General features: G+C 42.9%; 1 protein-coding gene across 2 annotated transcripts in view; it reads right to left on the reverse strand.

The window, feature by feature from the left end:
- Positions 1–20,954, reverse strand: part of LOC133049216 (ATP-binding cassette sub-family C member 4-like) — a 150,363-nt gene that overhangs the window by 94,355 nt on the left and 35,054 nt on the right. For both annotated transcript variants that reach the window (XM_061133178.1, XM_061133179.1), the window contains exons 11-17: positions 12,739–12,833; positions 12,429–12,515; positions 5,612–5,708; positions 3,243–3,410; positions 1,795–1,935; positions 958–995; positions 466–560 (exon numbers count right to left, since the gene is read on the reverse strand). In XM_061133178.1, coding sequence (XP_060989161.1) covers positions 466–560; positions 958–995; positions 1,795–1,935; positions 3,243–3,410; positions 5,612–5,708; positions 12,429–12,515; positions 12,739–12,833 — 721 coding nt within the window. The remainder of the gene's footprint in view (positions 1–465; positions 561–957; positions 996–1,794; positions 1,936–3,242; positions 3,411–5,611; positions 5,709–12,428; positions 12,516–12,738; positions 12,834–20,954) is intronic.

Raw genomic sequence — 20,954 nt, forward strand, 5'->3', positions numbered from 1 at the left:
AGTAATTAGTGATGCCCAAGAGACGAGCAGTGTGGTGAAGGGGACTTTGCATATATGCAAGATCAATAAAAGCCAAAGCTTATTCAGACAGAATTGGAACAGTCTGAACCACAGAGTAGGGATCTGTTTCTAAACCCCTTTCCATCCATATAACAATATAAGATTTAGCTAAAGCAACCTATTAGAATAGACAATACCATGTATTTACAGTGGCTGATTTTCTGAATGTGCAATCCTGGTTTAACTACCAAAATCCAGTGCACAATAAATCAAGAATCTCCATTCAACTTCTTTTTTCTAGATTTTAAAAATAATTTTCCTAGTTAATTCACAGAGCAAATGCAAGTCAAACTCTTAAATCTGTTGAGACATTACTGAATTATGCCTGGAAGCCCTAGATGCTCACACAGGTTCCTTGCAAGCACCTCAGACTCTCATATAATAGACCAGAGAATTCAACTTTACCTGAATAGACTTGTAAATACCAGTTCAGATCAAGCATCACACTTATCTCTCCTTTTTCATATACCCCAAAATATAGGGCACTTTGTAAATTCGCCCTATGGAAAAGGGAAGAAAAAAATTTTATGCTTCAGACAGAATGTACTCAAATACAAAAAGAAAAGAAAAGAAAACTCAATTTGGGAAATGTATTTTATGCTAGAAAAATGGTTCCCAGTTCACAGGGCTCTGTGTCCATCTGCCTTATAAAGATTCAATTTGAATCACAACCTTCAGTTCTCAAAATTATCTATGAGGAAGCTGCTGAAGGTCAGACATCGGGAGAGACAACGGGAGGGTCTCCACCAGCAGGAACTTTATTTTTTCTTCAGGGAAACTATGTGAGGGTCAGAAGAGGAGGCTGAACAAGCCCCTCCCTTCTCCCCCTGACTCTGTGGAAAAGTGAGGTTTCGTGTAGATTTCTCAGCACTGTGGGTCAGATCCGGAATCACTCACCAGTATGCAAGCCACCAATCCTGCAGGATGTAGGCTACCTGTAGCAGGAAACAACAGTCACTCACACACTGACATTACTGAGCCCTCACACCTCTGCTCACTAGGATGGGGATAGAAAGGCTCCAGAACACAGAGATGGTCCTTTCAGCTCAGGTCTGTGCCAAGTCCCACACCCCAGATGACCACAGTTCAGGGAAGGGCATCATACATTTTAAACTCTTTAAAAGATATTCTTTTATCCCTGGAAGTTCTCTATCAGGTACACAACACCGATAAGCTTCACTTATTTCGCTCCCCACAGATAACCTATTTCAAAGCAAACTCAAGTGAACTGCAAAATGCAGTAATCATAGTGCAAATGTTGGGATTTTTCCAAGAAAAAAACATTTGACAGGTACTGTGATGGTCAGCTGTCTGTGCCAACTTGGGCAGGCCAGTGTCCAATTATTCAACCAAACACTGGTCTAGATGTTGCCGTGAAGGTATTTTATGGGTGTGTTTCATATCCATCATCAGAACTTCAGTAGAGGAGATCACACTCAACACTGTGGTAGCCTTGTCCAGTCAGTCAAAGGCCCTAAGAGCAAAATCTGAGGCTTCTTGGAGGAAGAAGAAATTCTGCCTCAAGACAGCAGGGTCAGCTCCTGCCTGAAGTTCCAGCCTTCAGGCCTGCCTTTCTGATTTCACATTTATCCAGCTAGATCCCACAACTGCATGAGCCAGTTCTTTGAGATAAATATCTGCATATACATATTAAAAATAATGATAACATAAATACAGTATAAATATGTAAATACCAAGCTGAGGGCACACACCAAAATAAATGTCCTTATTTACCTGAGCTGCGATGTTCAATAGAATAAGGAAAATGATGATAAACCATTGAGCACCGGCTGTGAAGTAATCATTGTAGGTCTTAATACCAACTTTTCCTTCCAAACGGTCCTCTAGAGGAAATGTGACCGCTATACTCTCAGTCTGGGAGGGGAAAATGGCAGTGAGAGACAAAATTTTAAATAAGGAATCCCTAGATGTGAAAAGTTCAACAAGGCCTTCCAAGGGCAGACAGACACATCTCATACACTAGTAGGAGTGCAAGATGGTCCATCTTCTATGGAGAGGAGTGTGGGAATATTTGGTCAAACCATGTGTGCATTTATCCTTGGACCCAGCCATCCCACTCCTAAGATTCTGTTAGAAATAAGACAGTATCATCTGTACGAGGTTATTCACTGTTGGGTGGCTTTGCTTAAAGTCAGTCATGACTCCCAGCAGAAGCTTGTGCCAAAATAATACACAAAATGATATGAAGCTTAAGTATCCTTCTAGATAATTTGTGTCACTCAATCTTAGAAACATGAAACATACAGCATACTTGTGGTTCAAAATACTAGCTAAATACAGTAAACTGAGGTCACAGAGTGAATTTGAGTAAAATGGGATTGGATAGTAAGAGACAAGCATATAATCTGAATCTATTTGATTCCTAAATTTCAGAGAGTGATTCCTGAGTTTAGAAACTGAGGATTTAATCCAAATGCTTATCAGAATCATCCAAAGTTTGGATACTGAAGAATACCTATGTATGTTTTTAAGGGAGATCTAGTGCATTTCCTCATTTCTGTCTGAAGGACTTGGAATGCATTATAGAGTCACAGGAGACCAGGATGTCCTCAGCTCTGTCCTGACCACTGGGATTCAAGGTGGATTAGACATGGTTCTCAGTCTTAAAGGATAAGAAAGGAAGATGGGAACTAAGTCCAAAGTCTGCTGTTCATCAGGTTCTTTGCACATGCTACCTCTGATCCATCATAAACCATCTGATGATGAGGCAAAATACTACCATCAGTCACCTGCAGTGCTAGAACATTCCAACATATAGGAAAAGTAGCTGATTTAATGTGGCAACATCAGGACTCAGTCTAAGGGGGTCTTCACATTAAGCCTATGGATGCATAAGGGAAGCTGGGGGCGACCACAGTGAGCAGGATGTAACTATGGTGAAAGAGTTCACAGATCATTGTGAGTCACATATACCCAGGAAGTCATAGCAGTGCACCCACTACTGATCTCCATAAGAGCCTCCATCCTACACCCAAAGGAGAACCACAAGCAGGCTTGATCCGTTCATGCTCTTCTAACTCTACCAGTTCCATGGAACAGGGCCTTGGAATCTTAGGATCTACTTTAGGACAAATGAAGATGTCACAAGTGGAACAGACTGAAGGTCCATGAGTCTACCAAGAGCAGACATACAGTGGCATGTTACAGGATGAGAAACTCACATCTTGAAGCTCTGGAGCAGCACCTCTCATCAAGGGTCTGGACTGATTCTTCAGGGTAGAAGATTCCAGATCTGGAGATGGTTCTTCCTCATTCCTCTTTAAAAGGAAATCAAAATCTACCCCAGATTTCAGGAGCTCAATATAAGTCCCACATTGTACTATTCTGCCCTAAAATAAAGAATTTGAGAGGAATATATTTGCATTAGATAATAGTAATATAATCTGAACACTAATCAACTAAAATTAACTGGTCATAAATTATGATTTTCCTAAGAAAATGATCCCTGGGTCTGACATTGTGGTTGACAAATTTAATGCAGTTCAACTCTACACAGAACAGAACATTTTATTCTCTGCTAAACCCTGTGGTAGGTTCTGAGGGATATGAAAGAAATGTGTGATCGTGTGTTAAGAATGGAGGCCACTGACATAATTACCGTCGGCACTTAGGGAAGCAAGCAGTACAGAGGTTGATGGAAGGATCAGCTCAGTCTTTTTAGGCATGGGAACTGAGAGACGCCTCATGTGAGAAGCAGAATTTTTTAAAAAATTAATTGGGGAGGATATTCCAGGAAAGAAAAATACTGACACAACTACATAGGTAACAGTCATTCATCAAAACTTCACTGAGCACTGTCATTTTCATAGTATCTTATGCTTAGCTTGGACAGGACATGTAGGAACCAGCCCTGGACAGAAAACCCAGGAGCTGCATCTTCACAGTATTTTATAGCTTCCCCACAAATGCAGGAAGTTCCCAACTGAAAATTCAATGTTCCACCTGTTGAAGCAACTAAACAAGGAGGTCATGAGATTGGGGTGGCACTAATGCCTTGGCAGTCAGCAAACCAAAATCTAAGCAACAATCAGTGCACCCAGATCCAAGAAAAAAACCTAGGAACAACCAACCACAAGCAGCCAACGAGGTTTCCCCAAATCAGGCCTCTGTTTAAGTCTAATCACTTTCTTTGAACACATGTAACATATCCTTGCACAGTTTCCCTCCCTTACAAAGTCATATAAAATAATGTGCAGATATTTTCACAATTTTCTCACCCCATGCAACAAGACTCAGCTGATTTAGTCAGAGGCAAACAAGATATTATAAAAAATCCTAAAATGAAAAACTCGTAAAATGAGAGCAGCTCTGGCTAAGATCATTCAGGTGGAAGAAGATGACTCAGGGCCCTCGCTGAACCCCCTCTCACCCTATCCCCTGAGGTGTCCTCTTGGAGAAACTGAATGAAGAATTTGGGTACCATCTGACACTGCAGAACTGGAAAATTACTTAGGATACATTGTGTTATTTCACTTGGGAGGCAAAATTCATGCACCTTTTAAATGAAATTACTACTTTCCACTTCACTTCTGTAAGATGCGCAAGGAAATGACTGGAGGTACAAAGGCTGAGGCTGTACTCTACAAGCAAGTACTGACAATTTCGAGAGGACAGCCATCCTCTCCCTTCTGTGAATGGGACCAGATGAATAGTAAGGAATCTTTTAAATCTCACATCAGACCACATCAATCCTCTGCTCTGGACTGTCCAACACTTCCATCCCACTTCCACCCACAGCCCACTGCTCAGAGACCAGCTCCCTCCACATCCCACTGCTCACTCTCCCCAGACACGCTGCTCTTCCTGTTGTTCCTCCAACCTGCTGGGTCAGCTCCTTCCTTAGGACCCCCTGCATGGCCCCCACCTTCATGTCACTCAGGCCACGTGAGGCACCAGCTCTTTAAGCAGGCAGCCAGGATGTCAGCTCCACCCCTCTCTCTTTGTCACATTTGTCCCCATAAGAACAGGAGCCCCATAAAGCAGAGCTTTATCATCCTGCTGCACAGGCTCCCACACATATCAGGCGTGGAAAGAGACAGTGAGACCAGCAACTGAGGACACCAGCAGAGTGGGCGTCTCTGACCTGGGTGCTCAGATACCCAACCTCACTTCTGGTGTTAATGGAAGATGCTCTTTAGCAAACTGCGTATGACAATCCATGGATACAAACAGGTCTTAGTATCTCTAATTTGCAAATAATATACTTTGACAAATCCTGGAAGGGGAAAACAAAAAGTTCTGTAATTATCCTTAACAAATTTCACAGGAACAGTGATGACTCAGTAACCCTGTGGTAGCACTTTTGTACACTTTAGGGTTTATGTGGCTTAGAGAATAGTAGTGACATTTCTACAGGTCTTTGGATTCATTGTCAAAGGCATGAACACCACCTTTGAGAAGAAGAAGCTGTAAAACTGAGGGAGAAGAAGGTGTTTACCATGAACCCAAGGAGAGAGTGACCTGCTGAAAGGCCTGGCTTTCAGCACACCTAAGTGCTAGCAAGTTCCACAGGCATCTAGAAATTACTTACACCTTTCAATATCAGAATCCAACTTGCAGCTTTTAGGTACTGCCACTGATGAGTCACTAAGATTGTGATCTTCTCCCTCAAGGCTTGACAGATACACCTACAAATGTAAAATGTACAGTATACACAAGCATATTAATGGGGCTGCTCCAAATTGGAAATATATTTTGTAAACATGAAACAAAGACAACAGAGCAAAGATCTGTAGTTTAAATACCAAATCAATAATACAAATTGAATAAACAGAAATCAATTAATCTGACTAGGTCTTCACAGTCATCAGCAGCAAACTTTAAAGAACAGTTACACTAAAAAATTCTAAAAAGCAATCTTGTGAAGGCACTAACAGCTAAGGCTTTTTTGCCTAAAACTCAGCTTAACCCATTTATATATTTCATAAAGAAAAACAACTAATACTGAAATTCCTAAACATGACTGAACTAAAACACTTTTATCTCTATGCAGGAATGGAAAAGAGAAATCTATGTCATATGAAAATGTGTACATTTTTTTTAGGCAGTTTTCTAGGTGATTACTCATGATTAATGATATACATATTGCAACAAAAAAAATAGATTCTTGGTAACTTTTGCCAGAGTGCATTTTCTAGACACTTCTTCCAAAATAGTACTAGACAGAAAATGAATGCCAGTGTGGCTTCCATCAGTCTCTACAACATTCCCAGTCCCATTCAGGAAGCAAATCTTTTTTCACTAGGAGTGAACACCTTCCAAACATGAAAATGAAAGAATGGAATTCAAATTACAGCAGGAATCTTCTAACGGCAACTTTAATTTCTTTTCTACAATAAAAAAACTGCTGCTGCATTTTAAAGGCAGACCCCCAGGAAGTGGTGCCAGTCCCATTCAAGAAGTTGGTTTTTGTTTTTTTTTTTTAACTTGCTCTGAAAAGTTTCTGAATGTGAAAATGAAAGATGACAGTCCAAACAGTCCAAATCAGAGTGAAAAATCACCCAAGGCTCAAAGGACACACAATTTTCTTAGCCAAGACCTCCTCAGCATTCAAACCTCAGTGGTTTTTTTTTTTTTTTTTTTCATAGTAACCCCTCAGACTGCTCCTACATTTTAAAGGCAGATCCCTAGCGACTCAGCCCCAGTCTCACCTCAGAGGGTCTACAGTCCTTCCAGGGAAGCGAGTGGGTGGGTCCAGGGCCCCGGTGACCACGGGCAGGGCTCCAGGCAGGTACTCTGGGAGCCTAAGCCCCTCGCAGAGCAAATCTCAGGGACCTGGGCCAGAGCTCAGCCTGTGAGTGAGTCAGACGGAGAGTCTGGAGGCAGCAGACTGCATCTCAGTCCCTCTCACGAGCCTGACAACATCAGACAAGTGACTAAACTTCAGATGCTTTTTAGGGGACTTCCCAGGTGATACAGCAGTTGGGGATCCATGTGCCAATGAAGGGGACACAGGTTAGATCCCTGGCACCCTGGTAGGGGGACTAAGATCCCACATGCCTCAGAGTGTCTGAGCCTGTGCATCACATCTGGAGAGGTTGTATGTTGCAACGGAAGATCCCACATGAAGCAAGAAGATCCTGTGTGCTGCAACTAGGACCTGATGCAGTCAAATAAATACATAAAAATTAATTAATTAAATATAATGCTATTTCTCCAAACCACTCTACTTTCCAAGTTTTTAGAGTAAAGATTTCCAAGTCATGCCGTGAAAATGATTGATTCAACAGTCAGTTGTTTAATTGTTATTCCTATGTAAGGGCTGGGTTAATCTTATAATAACCATATGAAAGTGAAGTCGCTCAGTCATGTCCAACTCTTTGCGACTCCATGGACTCTAGCCTAGCAGGATCCTCTGTCCATGGGATTTTCCAGGCAAGAGTACTGGAGTGGGTTGCCATTTCCTTCTCCAGGGGATCTTCCCGACCCAGGGATCAAACCTGGGTCTCCCACATTGTAGGCAGACACTTAACCATCTGAGCCACCAGGGAAGTCTAGAAGTATGGAAATACACTAGTCTGGAAGTACACCAGGAATTATAATACCATGTATAATTCTATAATGGGCTGTGTTAAGGGTGGACACATCCAATGGTACAGGGATGTGTACCAAGTAAGACAAAAAAGACAGAGTCCCCACCTTCATTCATTCAGTCAGCAGAGGTTTGTTGAGGAGCCAGGCACTGTCCTACATGCCAAGATACACCCACTGGTCAAGACAGGAGACAACACTATATACCATGTAAATGGGGACATACAGAAAGAGTATAGAAAATGCCCTTTCAGGCCATGACATGTGCTGTGAAGGAAAAGAAAGGGGGGCTGCTGTCTTAGATGGGGAGACACAGGAGCCCTGAGACTCTCTGGGGAAACATCCCTGGAAGAAGACACAGCAGGTGCAGGGGTCCTGAGACTGAACAAGCCAGGCTGAGGTATCTTCCTGCATTCATAGCTTATGGGGGGTTTGGGGGGTACTCATAAATGGTCAAGTGCAGCCATCTGTGGGCTGTGGGAAGACAGGGAGGAGGAGGAGCTCCTCCTGGAGGAGCAGGGGGAATGGCAGGGCCCATTTTCACCTTCTTTCTGTGCCCTGGCACACTGTTCCCTGGCTTGGGGACAGAGGGACGAGAATATACAGACAGACAGGGGTGAGAAAAAAGTGAAAATGAAAGTGTCAGTTGCTGAGTCATGTCAGACTCTTTGCGGCCCCATGGACTGTAGCCTGCCAGGTTCCTCTGTCCATGGGATTCTCCAGGCAAGAATGCTGGAGTGGGCAGCCATTTCCTTCTCCAGGGAGAGGTGAGAAAGGGCTCCCACAAAGCCAGCACAGCTGGAAAGGCTGATGGGAGCAGACGGCAAAGAAGCCTGTTCTCTGTCTGAGGACCTGGCGCTGCATCCTGAACATGGTTGGTGGGGGGTCTGTGAAGGGCTGGAGCAGGAGGGTGAGCTGTGTAAACAGCAGTGTGGGAGTCTGATCAGGACAGACCCAAAGACCTGATGACACAGGATGCAGGGGTCTGGTGATGTGGGGCTGAAACATGTTAAAATCCAAGCTAGACACAGGTAACACTGCATCAGTTTCCCTAAGGCCGCTAACCTTCTGTAGGTGATAGAACCCACATAATGTCTGCAACATATAGGTGTAAATTCACAGAACCTTATTAAACTTGGATGTATATTCACAACTGAAGGAAACTGTTAACAGCAAGTAGAGTGTGAGTCATCACTTCTAATAGAAAACACTCCCCATTACTAACACAACATACTCCCTGGCGAGCTGCAGTTCATGGGGTCGCAAAGAGCTGGACACGGCTGAGCGACTGAACAATAACCCCATTACTAAGATTCGACATGTCCACCATCACTCATAGCATATTATTCCATCCAACTTTCTAACTAGAGAACATTCTCCCCTTGCTGCTGAGTAATTTCATAAACTGCCTTCATGCTCTCTACTTTAAGTTTCCCTAGAGAATGTGGCTGTGATAAGCAAGCAATAATCTAAACAAGGTTGCTTCCATCAAATGTACATCCAAAGTCATTAAACCCAAAATGTCTAAGAAAACTTTACAAATACTTCCTGTGTTCGAAAAAGAACTTGGGAGAACTACTGTGATCAGCACACTGTTCTCAACAATCAGAATGCCTCCCTCTCCCCTCCCCGTGACACAGATGCAATGGCCAGCAGAAACTTTTCAGGAAATGATGGAGAACTTGTGCAGCCTCACATAAGATGGGGTGACAGATATTTGTAGGTTCAGGTCAGGGTCCTGGGAAGAGGGAGCCTAAGCTATTCATGATGCCAGAAGGGTGGGGGTGGATAATCCCTGTCACAGCACTAGCGCCAGTCACTGAACTCATGACAAGTCACAAGGCGCTTCCCTAAGGGAAAATTCATCCAGTCAGGATCAAGAGAGGGTGGGAAAGGGGGCCCAGATCAGAGGGCTGGAGGCCATGCTATGTGTCAGCTCCTCTGCTACCTCGGGTTCTGAAAGATTCGATTCTACTGTGCAGGTTTTTTTTTTTTTTTTAATTGTGGTAAAATATGTTGTTGATGTTGTTCAGTCCCTAAGTTATTGCTGACTCTTTGCGACCCCATAGACTGTAGCCCACCCAACCCCTCTGTCCATGGGATTCTCCAAGCAAGAATACTTGAGAGGGCTGCCATTTCCTTCACCCGGGGATCTTCCCAACCCAGGAATCCAACCTTCATCTCCTGCTTGGCAGGTGGATTCTTTATCACTGAGCTACCAGGGAAAACCTGTGGTAAAATATACCTAACATGAAATTTACCATTTCTGCCATTTTAAGCATCCAGTTCAGTGGCGTTAAGGACATTGTTGTGCAGCTATCACCAATATCCATCTCCACAACTTTTTCATCACCCCAGTAGTAAGCATGTTTTTTCATACGAGCAGGTTCCATCAAAGTCTAACAACCTCTGTTCAGTGGATGTGGAATCCCAGCTCCTCGTGTTCAGAGGTCAGAGCTCCTCACACATCTGCTGACTCTGCTGAAGTTTCTACTTTGTTATTCCGGACCTGCTGTAAATCAGTCATGTCCCCTCGAAATTCACTTGTTGACATTTTAGCCATCAGTACCTTAGAATTTCATTACAGGGACTTTAAAGGAGTAATTGTTACCCTTAATTACTCTGGGCCTAATCTAATCTGACTGGTGTGCTTAGACGATGAGGAGACTAAGACATAAGGGCAGAGACATAGGCTTGGAAATCAGTGAGGTTAGAACACACCCCCCACCACCCACAGATATAAACTCAAAATGACTTAACGACTTAAACTTAAAACATGACACCATAAAACTCCTAGAGGAGAACACAGGTAAAATATTCTCTGACATAAATAATATCTACGTTTTCTTAGGTTAGTCTCCCAAGGCAATAGAAATAAAGCAAAATAAACAAATGGGACCTAATCAAATGTACAAGCTTTTGCACAGCAAAGAAAACCATCAAAAAACAAAAAGATAACATACAGAATGGGAGAAAATATTTCCAAATGATGCAACTGACAAGGAGATAATCTGCAAAATATGCAAACATTTCATACAAATAACAAAAATACATACAATACAAATACATACAATAGCAAAAAGAAAACAAACAACCCAATTGAAAAATTAGCAGAAGAACTAAATAGACATTTCTCCAAAGGTTGTATATATATATAGATGGCCAATAGGCACATGAAAAGGTGTTCAACATTATGAATTATTAGAGAAATGCAAATCAAAACTACAGTGATGTACCACTTCATACCAGTCAGAATGGCCATCATTAAAATAACAATGGCTAGAAAGGATACAAAGAAAATAAAGGTATCCTACACTGTTGGTATGGAAAACAGTTTGGAGGTTTCTCAGAAAATTAAAAATAGAATTACCTTATAATCTAGCAATCTCACTCCTGGGCATATATCCATACAAAACCACAAAAAGACACATATACCCCTATGCTTGTAAAAGCACTATTCACAACACCCAAGACATGGGAACAACCTAAATGTCAACTGACAGGTGAATGGATAAAAAAAGCAAGAATGAATGCCATTTTCAGAAACAAGGTTGGACCTGGAGATTATCATACTAAGTAAGTAAGTCAGAAAGAGAAAGACAAATATCATATGATATCATTCATATGTGGAATATAAAATATTGCAAAAATGAAACTATCTACAAAACAAAAATGATTTACAGACCTAGAGAACAGACACTGATGTAGAATAAATCATTTTTACTTTACTAAGTATTTTCAAACCTACAGACTAATAAGCATAAACCAAGGGTCTTTCCAGTCAATACTGAAAACTCTGCTTTTCACGTGACTTAAAAAAATGATGGAGGATTGACAGATTAAGGAATAAAGAAGCCGTGGTACATATATACAATGGAATACTACTCAGCCATAAAAAGGAATGCATTTGAGTCAGTTCTAATGAGATGGATGAACCTAGAGCCTATTATATAGAGTGAAGTAAGTCAGAAAGAGAAATATAAATATCATATACTGACACATATATAGGGAATCTAAAAAGATAATACTGATGAATCTATGTTCAGGGTAGCAACAGATGAACAGACATATAGAGAAGACCTAAGGATATGGGGGTGAGGGAAGGAGGGAGAGGGTGAGATGTATGGAGAGAGTAGCATGGAAACTGACATGACCAAGTGTAAAATAGACAGCCAGTGGGAAATTGTTTTATGACTCAAGGAACTCAAACAGGGGCTCAGTGACGAAGGGTAAATGGGGTGGGAGATGGGAGGGAGGTTTGGGAGAGAGGGGACATGGATTAACTATGGCTGATTCTTGTTGATGTATGACAGAAAACCACAAAATACTGTAAAGCAATTATCCTTCAATTTGTGAAGTAATTAGCCTCCAACTAATAAAAAAATAAAATAAATAAATAAATAAATAAATAAAATTTTTTAAAAGGATGGCAGAAAAGAACTGCCAGTCAAGTACCAGGTTACCAAGTCCTGTTCTCTGACTTAAAAACTGTATATCATCTTTCTTATTCCTGGGGTCTGGATCCATCAACTGCAATTTGCAGGGGGAAATCTGCCATCTCTCCCTCACTCCCTGAAGCACGGGCCCCACTGGTCTCCACACACTGGAACACCTGCTATATTGTCCTGTCTTGACCTCATCATGATGCAAGATTTCTCTAGGATGGATCTTCTGTGGAGGGAAGGGAAGGGAGAGAGGGACACCAGGGCAGAGTGTGCTGAGTCTCCTGAAGCACAAAGGCTTTCCTGAGCTCTCTTCCCCAGTCTCTACAAGGCTCTTGGAGAGCAGAGATGATAGAAACACAGGAGCAAACTCACTGTTCGAACAAGTGCCTGCTGACTTCTACGTCCACTGCACTGAATGGATCATCCAGGAGGTAGATGTCTGCGTCCTGATACATGGCTCTAGAAAACATAGAGAGATGTCAGGAGAGGACACTTCACACTGTCTGGGTCTCATCTCTGAATCATGATGGTGTCCAATAACTCCTTGTTCATTCCAAGAGTCCATGGAAAGAACCAAGACCCTGCTTCACACAGGCCCACCCAGTGAGCTGGATCTGTGTGCTCACGTCTACTAGGAGCCACGGAGGAGGAGGGGCAGGATGGCAACTGAAACCCCGTTTACCTGGCGAGGCTGACCTGGGCTTTCTGTCCTTCACTCAGCAGGGTTCCTCTTTCTCCTATCACAGTTTGATCTTCATCCTCCAGAAGCTGTAAATCCTGTGCAGAGATAGAAAAGGGAAAGGGAATAAGATTTAAAATGTGTTCTCCTCTCCAAAGAAGACATACAGATGGCTAACAAACACTTGAAAAGATGCTCAACATCACTCATTATCAGAGAAATGCAAATCAAAACCACAATGAGATACCATTACACACCAGTCAGGATGGCTGCTATCCAAAAGTCTACAAGCAATAAATGCTGGAGAGGGTGTGGAGAAAAGGGAACCCTCTTACACTGTTGGTGGGAATGCAAACTAGTACAGCCACTATGGAGAACAGCATGGAGATTCCTTAAAAAACTGGAAATAGAACTGCCATATGACCCAGCAATCCCACTGCTGGGCATACACACCAAGGAAACCAGATCTGAAAGAGACGCGTGTACCCCAATGTTCATCGCAGCACTGTTTATAATAGCCAGGACATGGAAGCAACCTAGATGCCCATCAGCAGATGAATGGATAAGGAAGCTAAGGTACATATACACAATGGAATATTACTCAGCCATTAAAAAGAATTCATTTGAATCAGTTCTAATGCGATAGATGAAACTGGAGCCCATTATACAGAGTGAAGTAAGCCAGAAAGATAATGACCAATACAGTATACTAACGCATATATATATGGAATTTTAAAAGACGGTAACGATAACCCTATACACAAAACAGAAAAAGAGACAGATGTACAGAACAGACTTTTGGACTCTATGGGAGAAGGCAAGGGTGGGATGTTCTGAGAGAATAGCATTGAAACAAGTATACTAGCAAGGGTGAAACAGATCACCAGCCCAGGTTGGATGCATGAGACAAGTGCTCAGGGCTGGTGCACTGGGAAGACCCAGAAGGATGGGATGGGGAGGGAGGCGGGAGGGGGGATTGGGATGGGGAACACATATAAATCTATGACTGATTCATGTCAATGTATGCAAAAACCACTACAATATTGTAAAGTAATTAGCCTCCAACTAATAAAAATAAATGAAAAAAAAAATGTGTTCTCCTCCTTTCATAGCTCAGTTGGTAAAGAATCCACCTGTAATCAGGAGACCTCAGTTCGATTTCTGGGTTGAGAAGATCCCCTGGAGAAGGGATAGGCTACCCACTCCAGTATTCTTGGGCTTTCCTTGTGGCTCAGCTGGTAAAGAATCCATCTGCAATGCAGGAGACCTGGGTTTGATCCCTAGGTTGGGAAGATCCCATGGAGAAGGGTAAGTCTACCCACTCCAGTATTCTGGCCTGGAGAATAGTCCATGGGGTTGCAAAGAGTCAGACATGAATGAGCGACTTTCACTTTCCTCTCATCCTATTTTTTTTTTTTTTAGCCAAACCACGTAGCTTGTGGGATCTTAGTTCTCTGACTAGGGATTGAACCCACAATCTCAGCCATGAAACCATGGAGCCCTAACGACTGAACCACCAGGGAATTCCCATCCTCCTAATCCTTTAGTACCAGTTCTTCATACAAGTATTTGATCAAGAGCAATGGGAATGTTTCATAGTGACTAAACTAACCTTGAACAACAACAACAAAAACCTCTTTGGTTTCTCATTTGTTTTCATTCTGTAGTTTTTCACAGCATTTATGCATTTGACTATTTTCACACTTATTTATTGAAGATCAACCTATACTTCAGGCATTATTCAGGGCACGAAGAATTCAGCCACAAAGAAACAAAGTCCCAGAGTTTCTTTCCATGGTGGGAGATGGATGATATAAGAAATTAACCTGAGTGCAAGTACTGAGGACAGGAAGGAAAAGCAAGCTGGCTCCGGGGGATGGAGAGTGAAGGAGGGAAGTGAGTCCACAGTGGGGGGAGGGCTCTGCTCAGAGTGGGTGTGAGCAGATCTGGGGGAGGGGCTCAGGCAGACCTGGAGAGGCTGCTTCTCACAGAGGGAGGGGTGGGTGCAGGGGCCACGGGGAGATGCCCAAGGGGGTCAGGACAAGGAGGCAGGAGAGCTGAGTGAGAATGAGGGAAGTGAGGGCGGAGACAGAGCAGGAGGAGCATGGGGTCACTCCAGTAACAGGGGAAGGGGGAGAAGGAAAGACTGACCTCGTCTGAGGTTTTTTAAAGAATCACTTCTATGCTTTGTGGAAAACAGGGTAAGGGGGAATGGGTGAGGGTGACTACAAGTGAGGAGGCAACTGGAATAATCCAGGGGAGAGATGATGGTGGTTAGGACCAGAGTGGGAGCAGCAGGAATGGAGCGACAGGGTCACACTCCAGATACACTTGGAAGGTGGAGTCTGTAAGACCTGCTCACCAGATGGGAGTGGGCTATAAGAGAAGAGGAGACTGTGGTGTCTGAGACGAGGAAGAGAAAGGACAGGGTCTCCATTTACTGAGTTGGGGAAGATGGTGGATGTTGGTTTAGGAGACTTCACTTGTTGACAAGGTGAGATGATATCACGGTGCAGCTGGACATGCAAGTGTGAAGGTCTGTGCTAGAGACACAGGTGTGAGAGCTAGTGGCCAGGGTGTTGAAGGCACAGGACTTGTTTTATCAGGGAATGAGTGTGTCTTAAATTTCCAATTTTCCTGAACATGATGTCAGCTTCCCACTTCCACAGAAGGAATAAGACCTGACTGGCGTCTTCACAGTGATACTTAAGACCAGCCATAGAGTGACAGACAAGAACTATACAAGGAAAGGGAGCAAAAAAAAAAGCAGGCTGGACAGGGAAAACTAAAGGGAAACAGTGTACTCAAGGAACACGGAGCAGATCAGTTAAACCAAGTAGACGCTTGCCCATGGAAGCAGAAAACACTGAAAGTTAAGAAGGATATGAAGCTTTGATTTGAGATTTGGGGAATCTATCATAAGTTTTATTTGAATACTATTTAAGAAATAAATAGACAAATCTGTTTATTTTCCCCAGAATACCTGGGGAAATAAAAAAAGATGACAAGAACATCCCCAAAACCACAAGATAACAATCAAGTTTAAGTGACACAGTTATTATATTAGAAATTTTAGACTGCCTGTAATTATCACTGGACAGATCCTGGCATAGACAAGCAGCACTCATTTCTTTGTCTCTACTTTAGCAAATTTGGGGAGGAAGCAAGTGGCACACCGGGGTCTCCATGATAAACAAATCCTTTGACCTCCTAAGTCTCACTTTCCTCTTCTACAGAATGTGCTGCAGAAACAAGACTCACTAACTTCAAGGATGCTGTGAGAATCTAAAGTATAGGAAAACACTCCATAAATGGAAAAAGGACAGGAATTGATAACTTGCTATTGGTGACTGATCACACTCCTAGTAAACAGAGAAACTGAGACTCAATCCCTGAGCCTGCTGACTCCTGGACCTTGGAGTTATCTCATCAGCCTGAATTGATATTCCCAATGTGATTACTTCATATCTCCCTATTTTGTAACAGAAAAGTTTCCAGCTCAATGAACTTAAAGGCTTACTTCAATTAGATCCAGTTTAATGTAATACAAAAAATTTTGCTTTTTTAAACTATTTTTTCCTCCAAGATTAGGCAGATGTGAGCACAGGGAGAACTGTAAGGAGAAATCTTTATAATATTTACATGCATTTAAGTATGGATGAATGAAGAGAAAAAGGCTGTATTAGTAACAGTTGCTACCATTAACTGAAACCTGGACTTGTTTGCATTTCACAGGCGTGGCCTGTAGCCTTTAGGGTAATCCCACCCCTCCACCATTTAATAAGAAAAGAAACTGAGGCAAACAGCTGGAGTTACAATCCAGGACCATTTTTCTCTGCAGGTTAAAACTTTTCCAATACACATGTGATCTCTGTATCTTCAGGCCAAGACAACTCTGCTGCCGCTGCTGCTGCTTACCCACTTCCATGTCTGACTGTGTGATCACATGGACTGTAGCCCGCCAGGCTCCTCTGTGCATGGAATTCTCCAGGCAAGAGTACTGGAGGGGGTTGCCATGCCCTCCTTCAGGAGATCTTCCTGACCCAGGGATCCTGCATTGCAAGCAGATTACCACTGAGCCACCAAGGAAGCCCAAAAATAACTCTAGACACCTCTACTATCTGTGACCATCTTATGTCCATCCACCGACACATGGATTCCAAAAGGAGATAAGCAAAGGCTCTCATAACTCATTAAATGGTTCCCAAGTGCTGCAAAGACCTTGCTAACCTCTTGCTAATTGCTAATCAGTCATAGAGGGCATTTCAGAGCAGTAACAAAACCTCTTGGAAAACTGCTGAACCAGTGTCCTCATTTTGCTGTGGAAACCTCAGGCAGGTAACAGAACATATTCAAAGTGATAGCAGGCAAGTGACACAGCCAGGTCCAGGACTCCCCTCTCAGCTACTCCTCTGCCCTAAGCCTCCCTTCCTGCCAAGGAGAGAATGGGCACGAGGGGCCCCAACTCTCTGTCCTGACCATGCAAACAGGAGAGTAGTCCATCTTTGTAAATATTTGTCTCATCACATACAAAAGAATTGTTGTGCAGCCCAGTCTTGCAGGGCCCCTTCTCACAGAATCTGCTGCATGGATGGTCCAGGGTGAGGGAAGCCTCAGAACACTGTCCACGTTACTGGTCCAGTCACGCCATTGGCTGCAGCAGAGCATCACCCCCTCAGGGAGAACGATGGCCCCTGAGGAAAACGCTGAATGGTAGCCACTGTCCCACAGCTGCTCTTCTCCAGAGATGCTCAAATGTGGGAGAAGACAGGGCTGACCTTCACCAGAAAGGTAAGGTCATGAAAGAAACACTCACACCTGGCCTGGGTCTTTGGAGTCTGATGTGGGCACCAGGAGCTGGACATGATTAAGGTAAAGAGGAAATGCCTGAGATCTGTTTATTCCACATCCCATCTTCCACCTTCATCCATCACCTGCTTTTTAAAAAGTTCTTCCTTTTAAACTTTCTCAAGCCAGCACAGCACCGAGGACAAGCATGGAGTCTAGAGTTGTGCAGAAACAGATCTGAACTTGAGCTCCAAATGTTAAGTACAGCTGTTTCATCCCCAAGCTTCAGCTTTGCCAATAAAAAATGAGGAATGTAACATCGAGGACACTCATAAAGAATAACTTACATACCTTCTTATGTGTGTATACACACACGTGTGAGAGAGAGAAAATGATTTGCATGTAGACTCTGAATGGGAGCTGCTGTTCTCACCGTTTACATTTGCTTCCCCCTTTTCTTACTCTTTGGACTCTTCTTTTGGACTTTTCTTTGGACTCTTTTCTTTGGATTTTTTTCTTTTGGACTCTTTTCTTCGGACTCTTACTCTTTTCAACTCTTTGGACCCCTATGGACTATAGCAGGCCAGGCTCCTCTGTCCGTGGAATTCTCCAGGCAAAAATACTGGAGTGGGTTCCATTTCCTTCTCCAGGGATCTTTTGGACCCAGGGATTGAACCCGGGTCTCCCACGTTGCAGGCAGATCCTTTACCATCTGAGCCACCAGGCAAGTCCATATATTTGCTCTTAAATTGTTTTTAAATTTTTGGTTGCGCCTGTGGCATGTAGGATCCTAGCTTTTGACCAAAGGTTGAACCTATGCCCCCTGCATTGGAAGCATGGAGTTTTAACCACTGGATCACCACATTATAAACACCATTTAGTAAAAATCCAGCTCATCCCTACCACCTTTATACTGTAACCAGGAAGGGTTAATTTTGAATTCATACTGGATCTGCTTCTGTGACTTAATCCTTATCTTGCCGCATTTGTTACTGCAGGCATGCATAACTGCCTGCCTCAAGAAGATAGCCTGACTATGCCCACCTGTGAAGGGTTGTAAGGAAGTGAAAGTAATATATCTCCCAGCACAAGGCTTTCTGCTTTATAAGATATTCACAAGAATTAAATGATATTTTTACTTTGTTTCCTCACATCCAACCATCTCTGATTCACAGAAGAACCTGGCCTCCTGCCCCTGACAAGATGGTTATTTTGAGGTGCTAACCTGCCATCTCAGCTATTTGTAAGGCCTCCTCAGAGAATCATTTTGCCTTTTTGCATTTCTTTTTCTTGGGATGGTCTTGATCACTGTCTCCTGTACAATGTCACGAACCTCTGTCCATAGCTCTTCAGGCACTCTATCAGATCTAATCCCTTGAATCTATTTGTCACTTCTACTCTATAATCATAAGGGATTTGATTTAGGTCATACCCGAATGGCCTAGTGGTTTTCCCTTTCCAATTTAAGTCTGAATTTGGCAATAAGGAGTTCATGATCTGAGCCACAGTCAGCTCCCAGTCTTGTTTTTGCTGACTGTATAGAGCTTCTCCATCTTTGGCTGCAAAAAATATAATCAATCTGATTTCGGTGTTGACCATCTGGTGAGGTCCATGTGTACAGTCTTCTCTTGTGTTGCTGGAAGAGGGTGTTTGCTATGACCAGTGCGTTCTCTTGGCAAAACTCTGTTAGCCTTTGCCCTCCTTCATTCTGTACTCCAAGGCCAAATTTGCTTGTTATTTCAGGTGTCTCTTGACTTCCTACTTTTGCATTCCAGTCTTCTATAATGAAAAGGACGTCTTTTTTGGGTGTTAGTTCTAGAAGGTGTTATAGGTCTTCACAGAACCATTCAACTTCAGCTTCTTCAGCATTACTGGTCGGGACATAGATTTGGATTACCGTGATATTGAATGGTTTGCCTTGGAAACGAACAGAGATCATTCTGTTGTTTTTGAGATTGCATCCAAGTACTGCATTTCAGACTCTTTTGTTGACCATGATGGCTACTTCATTTCTTCTAAGGGATTCTTGCCCACAATAGAAGACATAATGGTCATCTGAGTTAAATTCACTTGTTCCAATCCATTTTAGTTCACTGATTCCTACATCAGTGTTCACCCTTGCCATCTCCTGTTTGACCCATTCCAATTTGTCTTGATTCATGGACCTAACATTCCAGGTTCTTATGCAATATGGTTCACTACAGCATTGGACTTTACTTCCATCACCAGTCACATCCACAACTGGGTGTTGTTTTTGCTTTGGCTCTGTCTCTTCATTCTTTATGGAGTTATTTCTCCACTGATCTCCAGTAGCATGCTGGGCACCTACTGACCTAGGGAGTTCATCTTTCAGTGTCCTATCTTTTTGCCTTTTCATACTGTCCATGGGATTCTCAAGGCAAGAATACTGAAGTGGCTTGCCATTCCCATCTCCAGTGGACCACGTTTTGTCAAAGAGTCAGACACAACTGAGCGACTGAACTAATACTGTACCTGCCATCTTCTCTGTCAGTGGCTTCCTGAATAAAGTCCCTTCCTTGTCTAAACACCTCATCTCAGACTTATTGGCCTACAGTGCAGCAAGCAGAGTGAGCTTGGACACAGTTCAGTCATTTAGTCGTGTCAAACTGTTTGAGACCCCATGGACTACAGCATTGCAGGCTTAGCTGTCCATCACCAACTCCCAGAGCTTGCTCAAAGTCAAGTCCATCAAGTCAGTGATGCCATCCAACCATCTCATCTTCAATTATTTCCTTCTCCTCTTGCCTTCAACCTTTCCCACTATCAGGGTCTTTTCCAATGAGTCAGTTCTTCGCATCAGATGGCCACATTATTGGAGCTTCAGCTTCAGCATCAGTCCTTCCAATGAATATTCAGGACTGCTTTCCTTTAGGACTGGTTGGATCTCCTTGCAATTCAAGAGACTCTCAAGAGTCTTCTCCAACACCACAGTTCAAAAGCATCAATTCCTTGGCACTCAGCTTTCTTCATGGTCCAAATTTCACATCCATACATGACTACTGGAAAAACCATAGCCTTTACTAGATGGACCTTTGTCAGCAAAGTAATGTCTCTGCTTTTTAATACACTGTCTAGGTCGGTCATAGCTTTTCTTCCGAGGAGTAAGCATTTTTAATTTCATGGCTTCAGTCACCATCTGCAGTGATTTTGGAGCCCAAGAAAATAAAGCCTTTCACTCTTTCCACTCTTTCCCCATCTATTTGCCGGAAGTGTTGGGATTGGATGCCATGATCTTAGTTTTTTGAATGTTGAGTTTTAAGCCAGCTGTTTCACTCTCCTCTTTCTCTTTCATCAAGAGGCTCTTCAGTTCCTCTTCACTTTCTGCCATAAGGGTGGTGTCATCTGCATAACTGAGATTATTGATATTTCTCCCAGTAATCATGATTCCAGCTTGTGCTTCATGATATTAT

This window comes from Dama dama, chromosome 30 (assembly GCF_033118175.1).
Source record: "Dama dama isolate Ldn47 chromosome 30, ASM3311817v1, whole genome shotgun sequence".
NCBI lineage: Eukaryota > Metazoa > Chordata > Mammalia > Artiodactyla > Cervidae > Dama > Dama dama.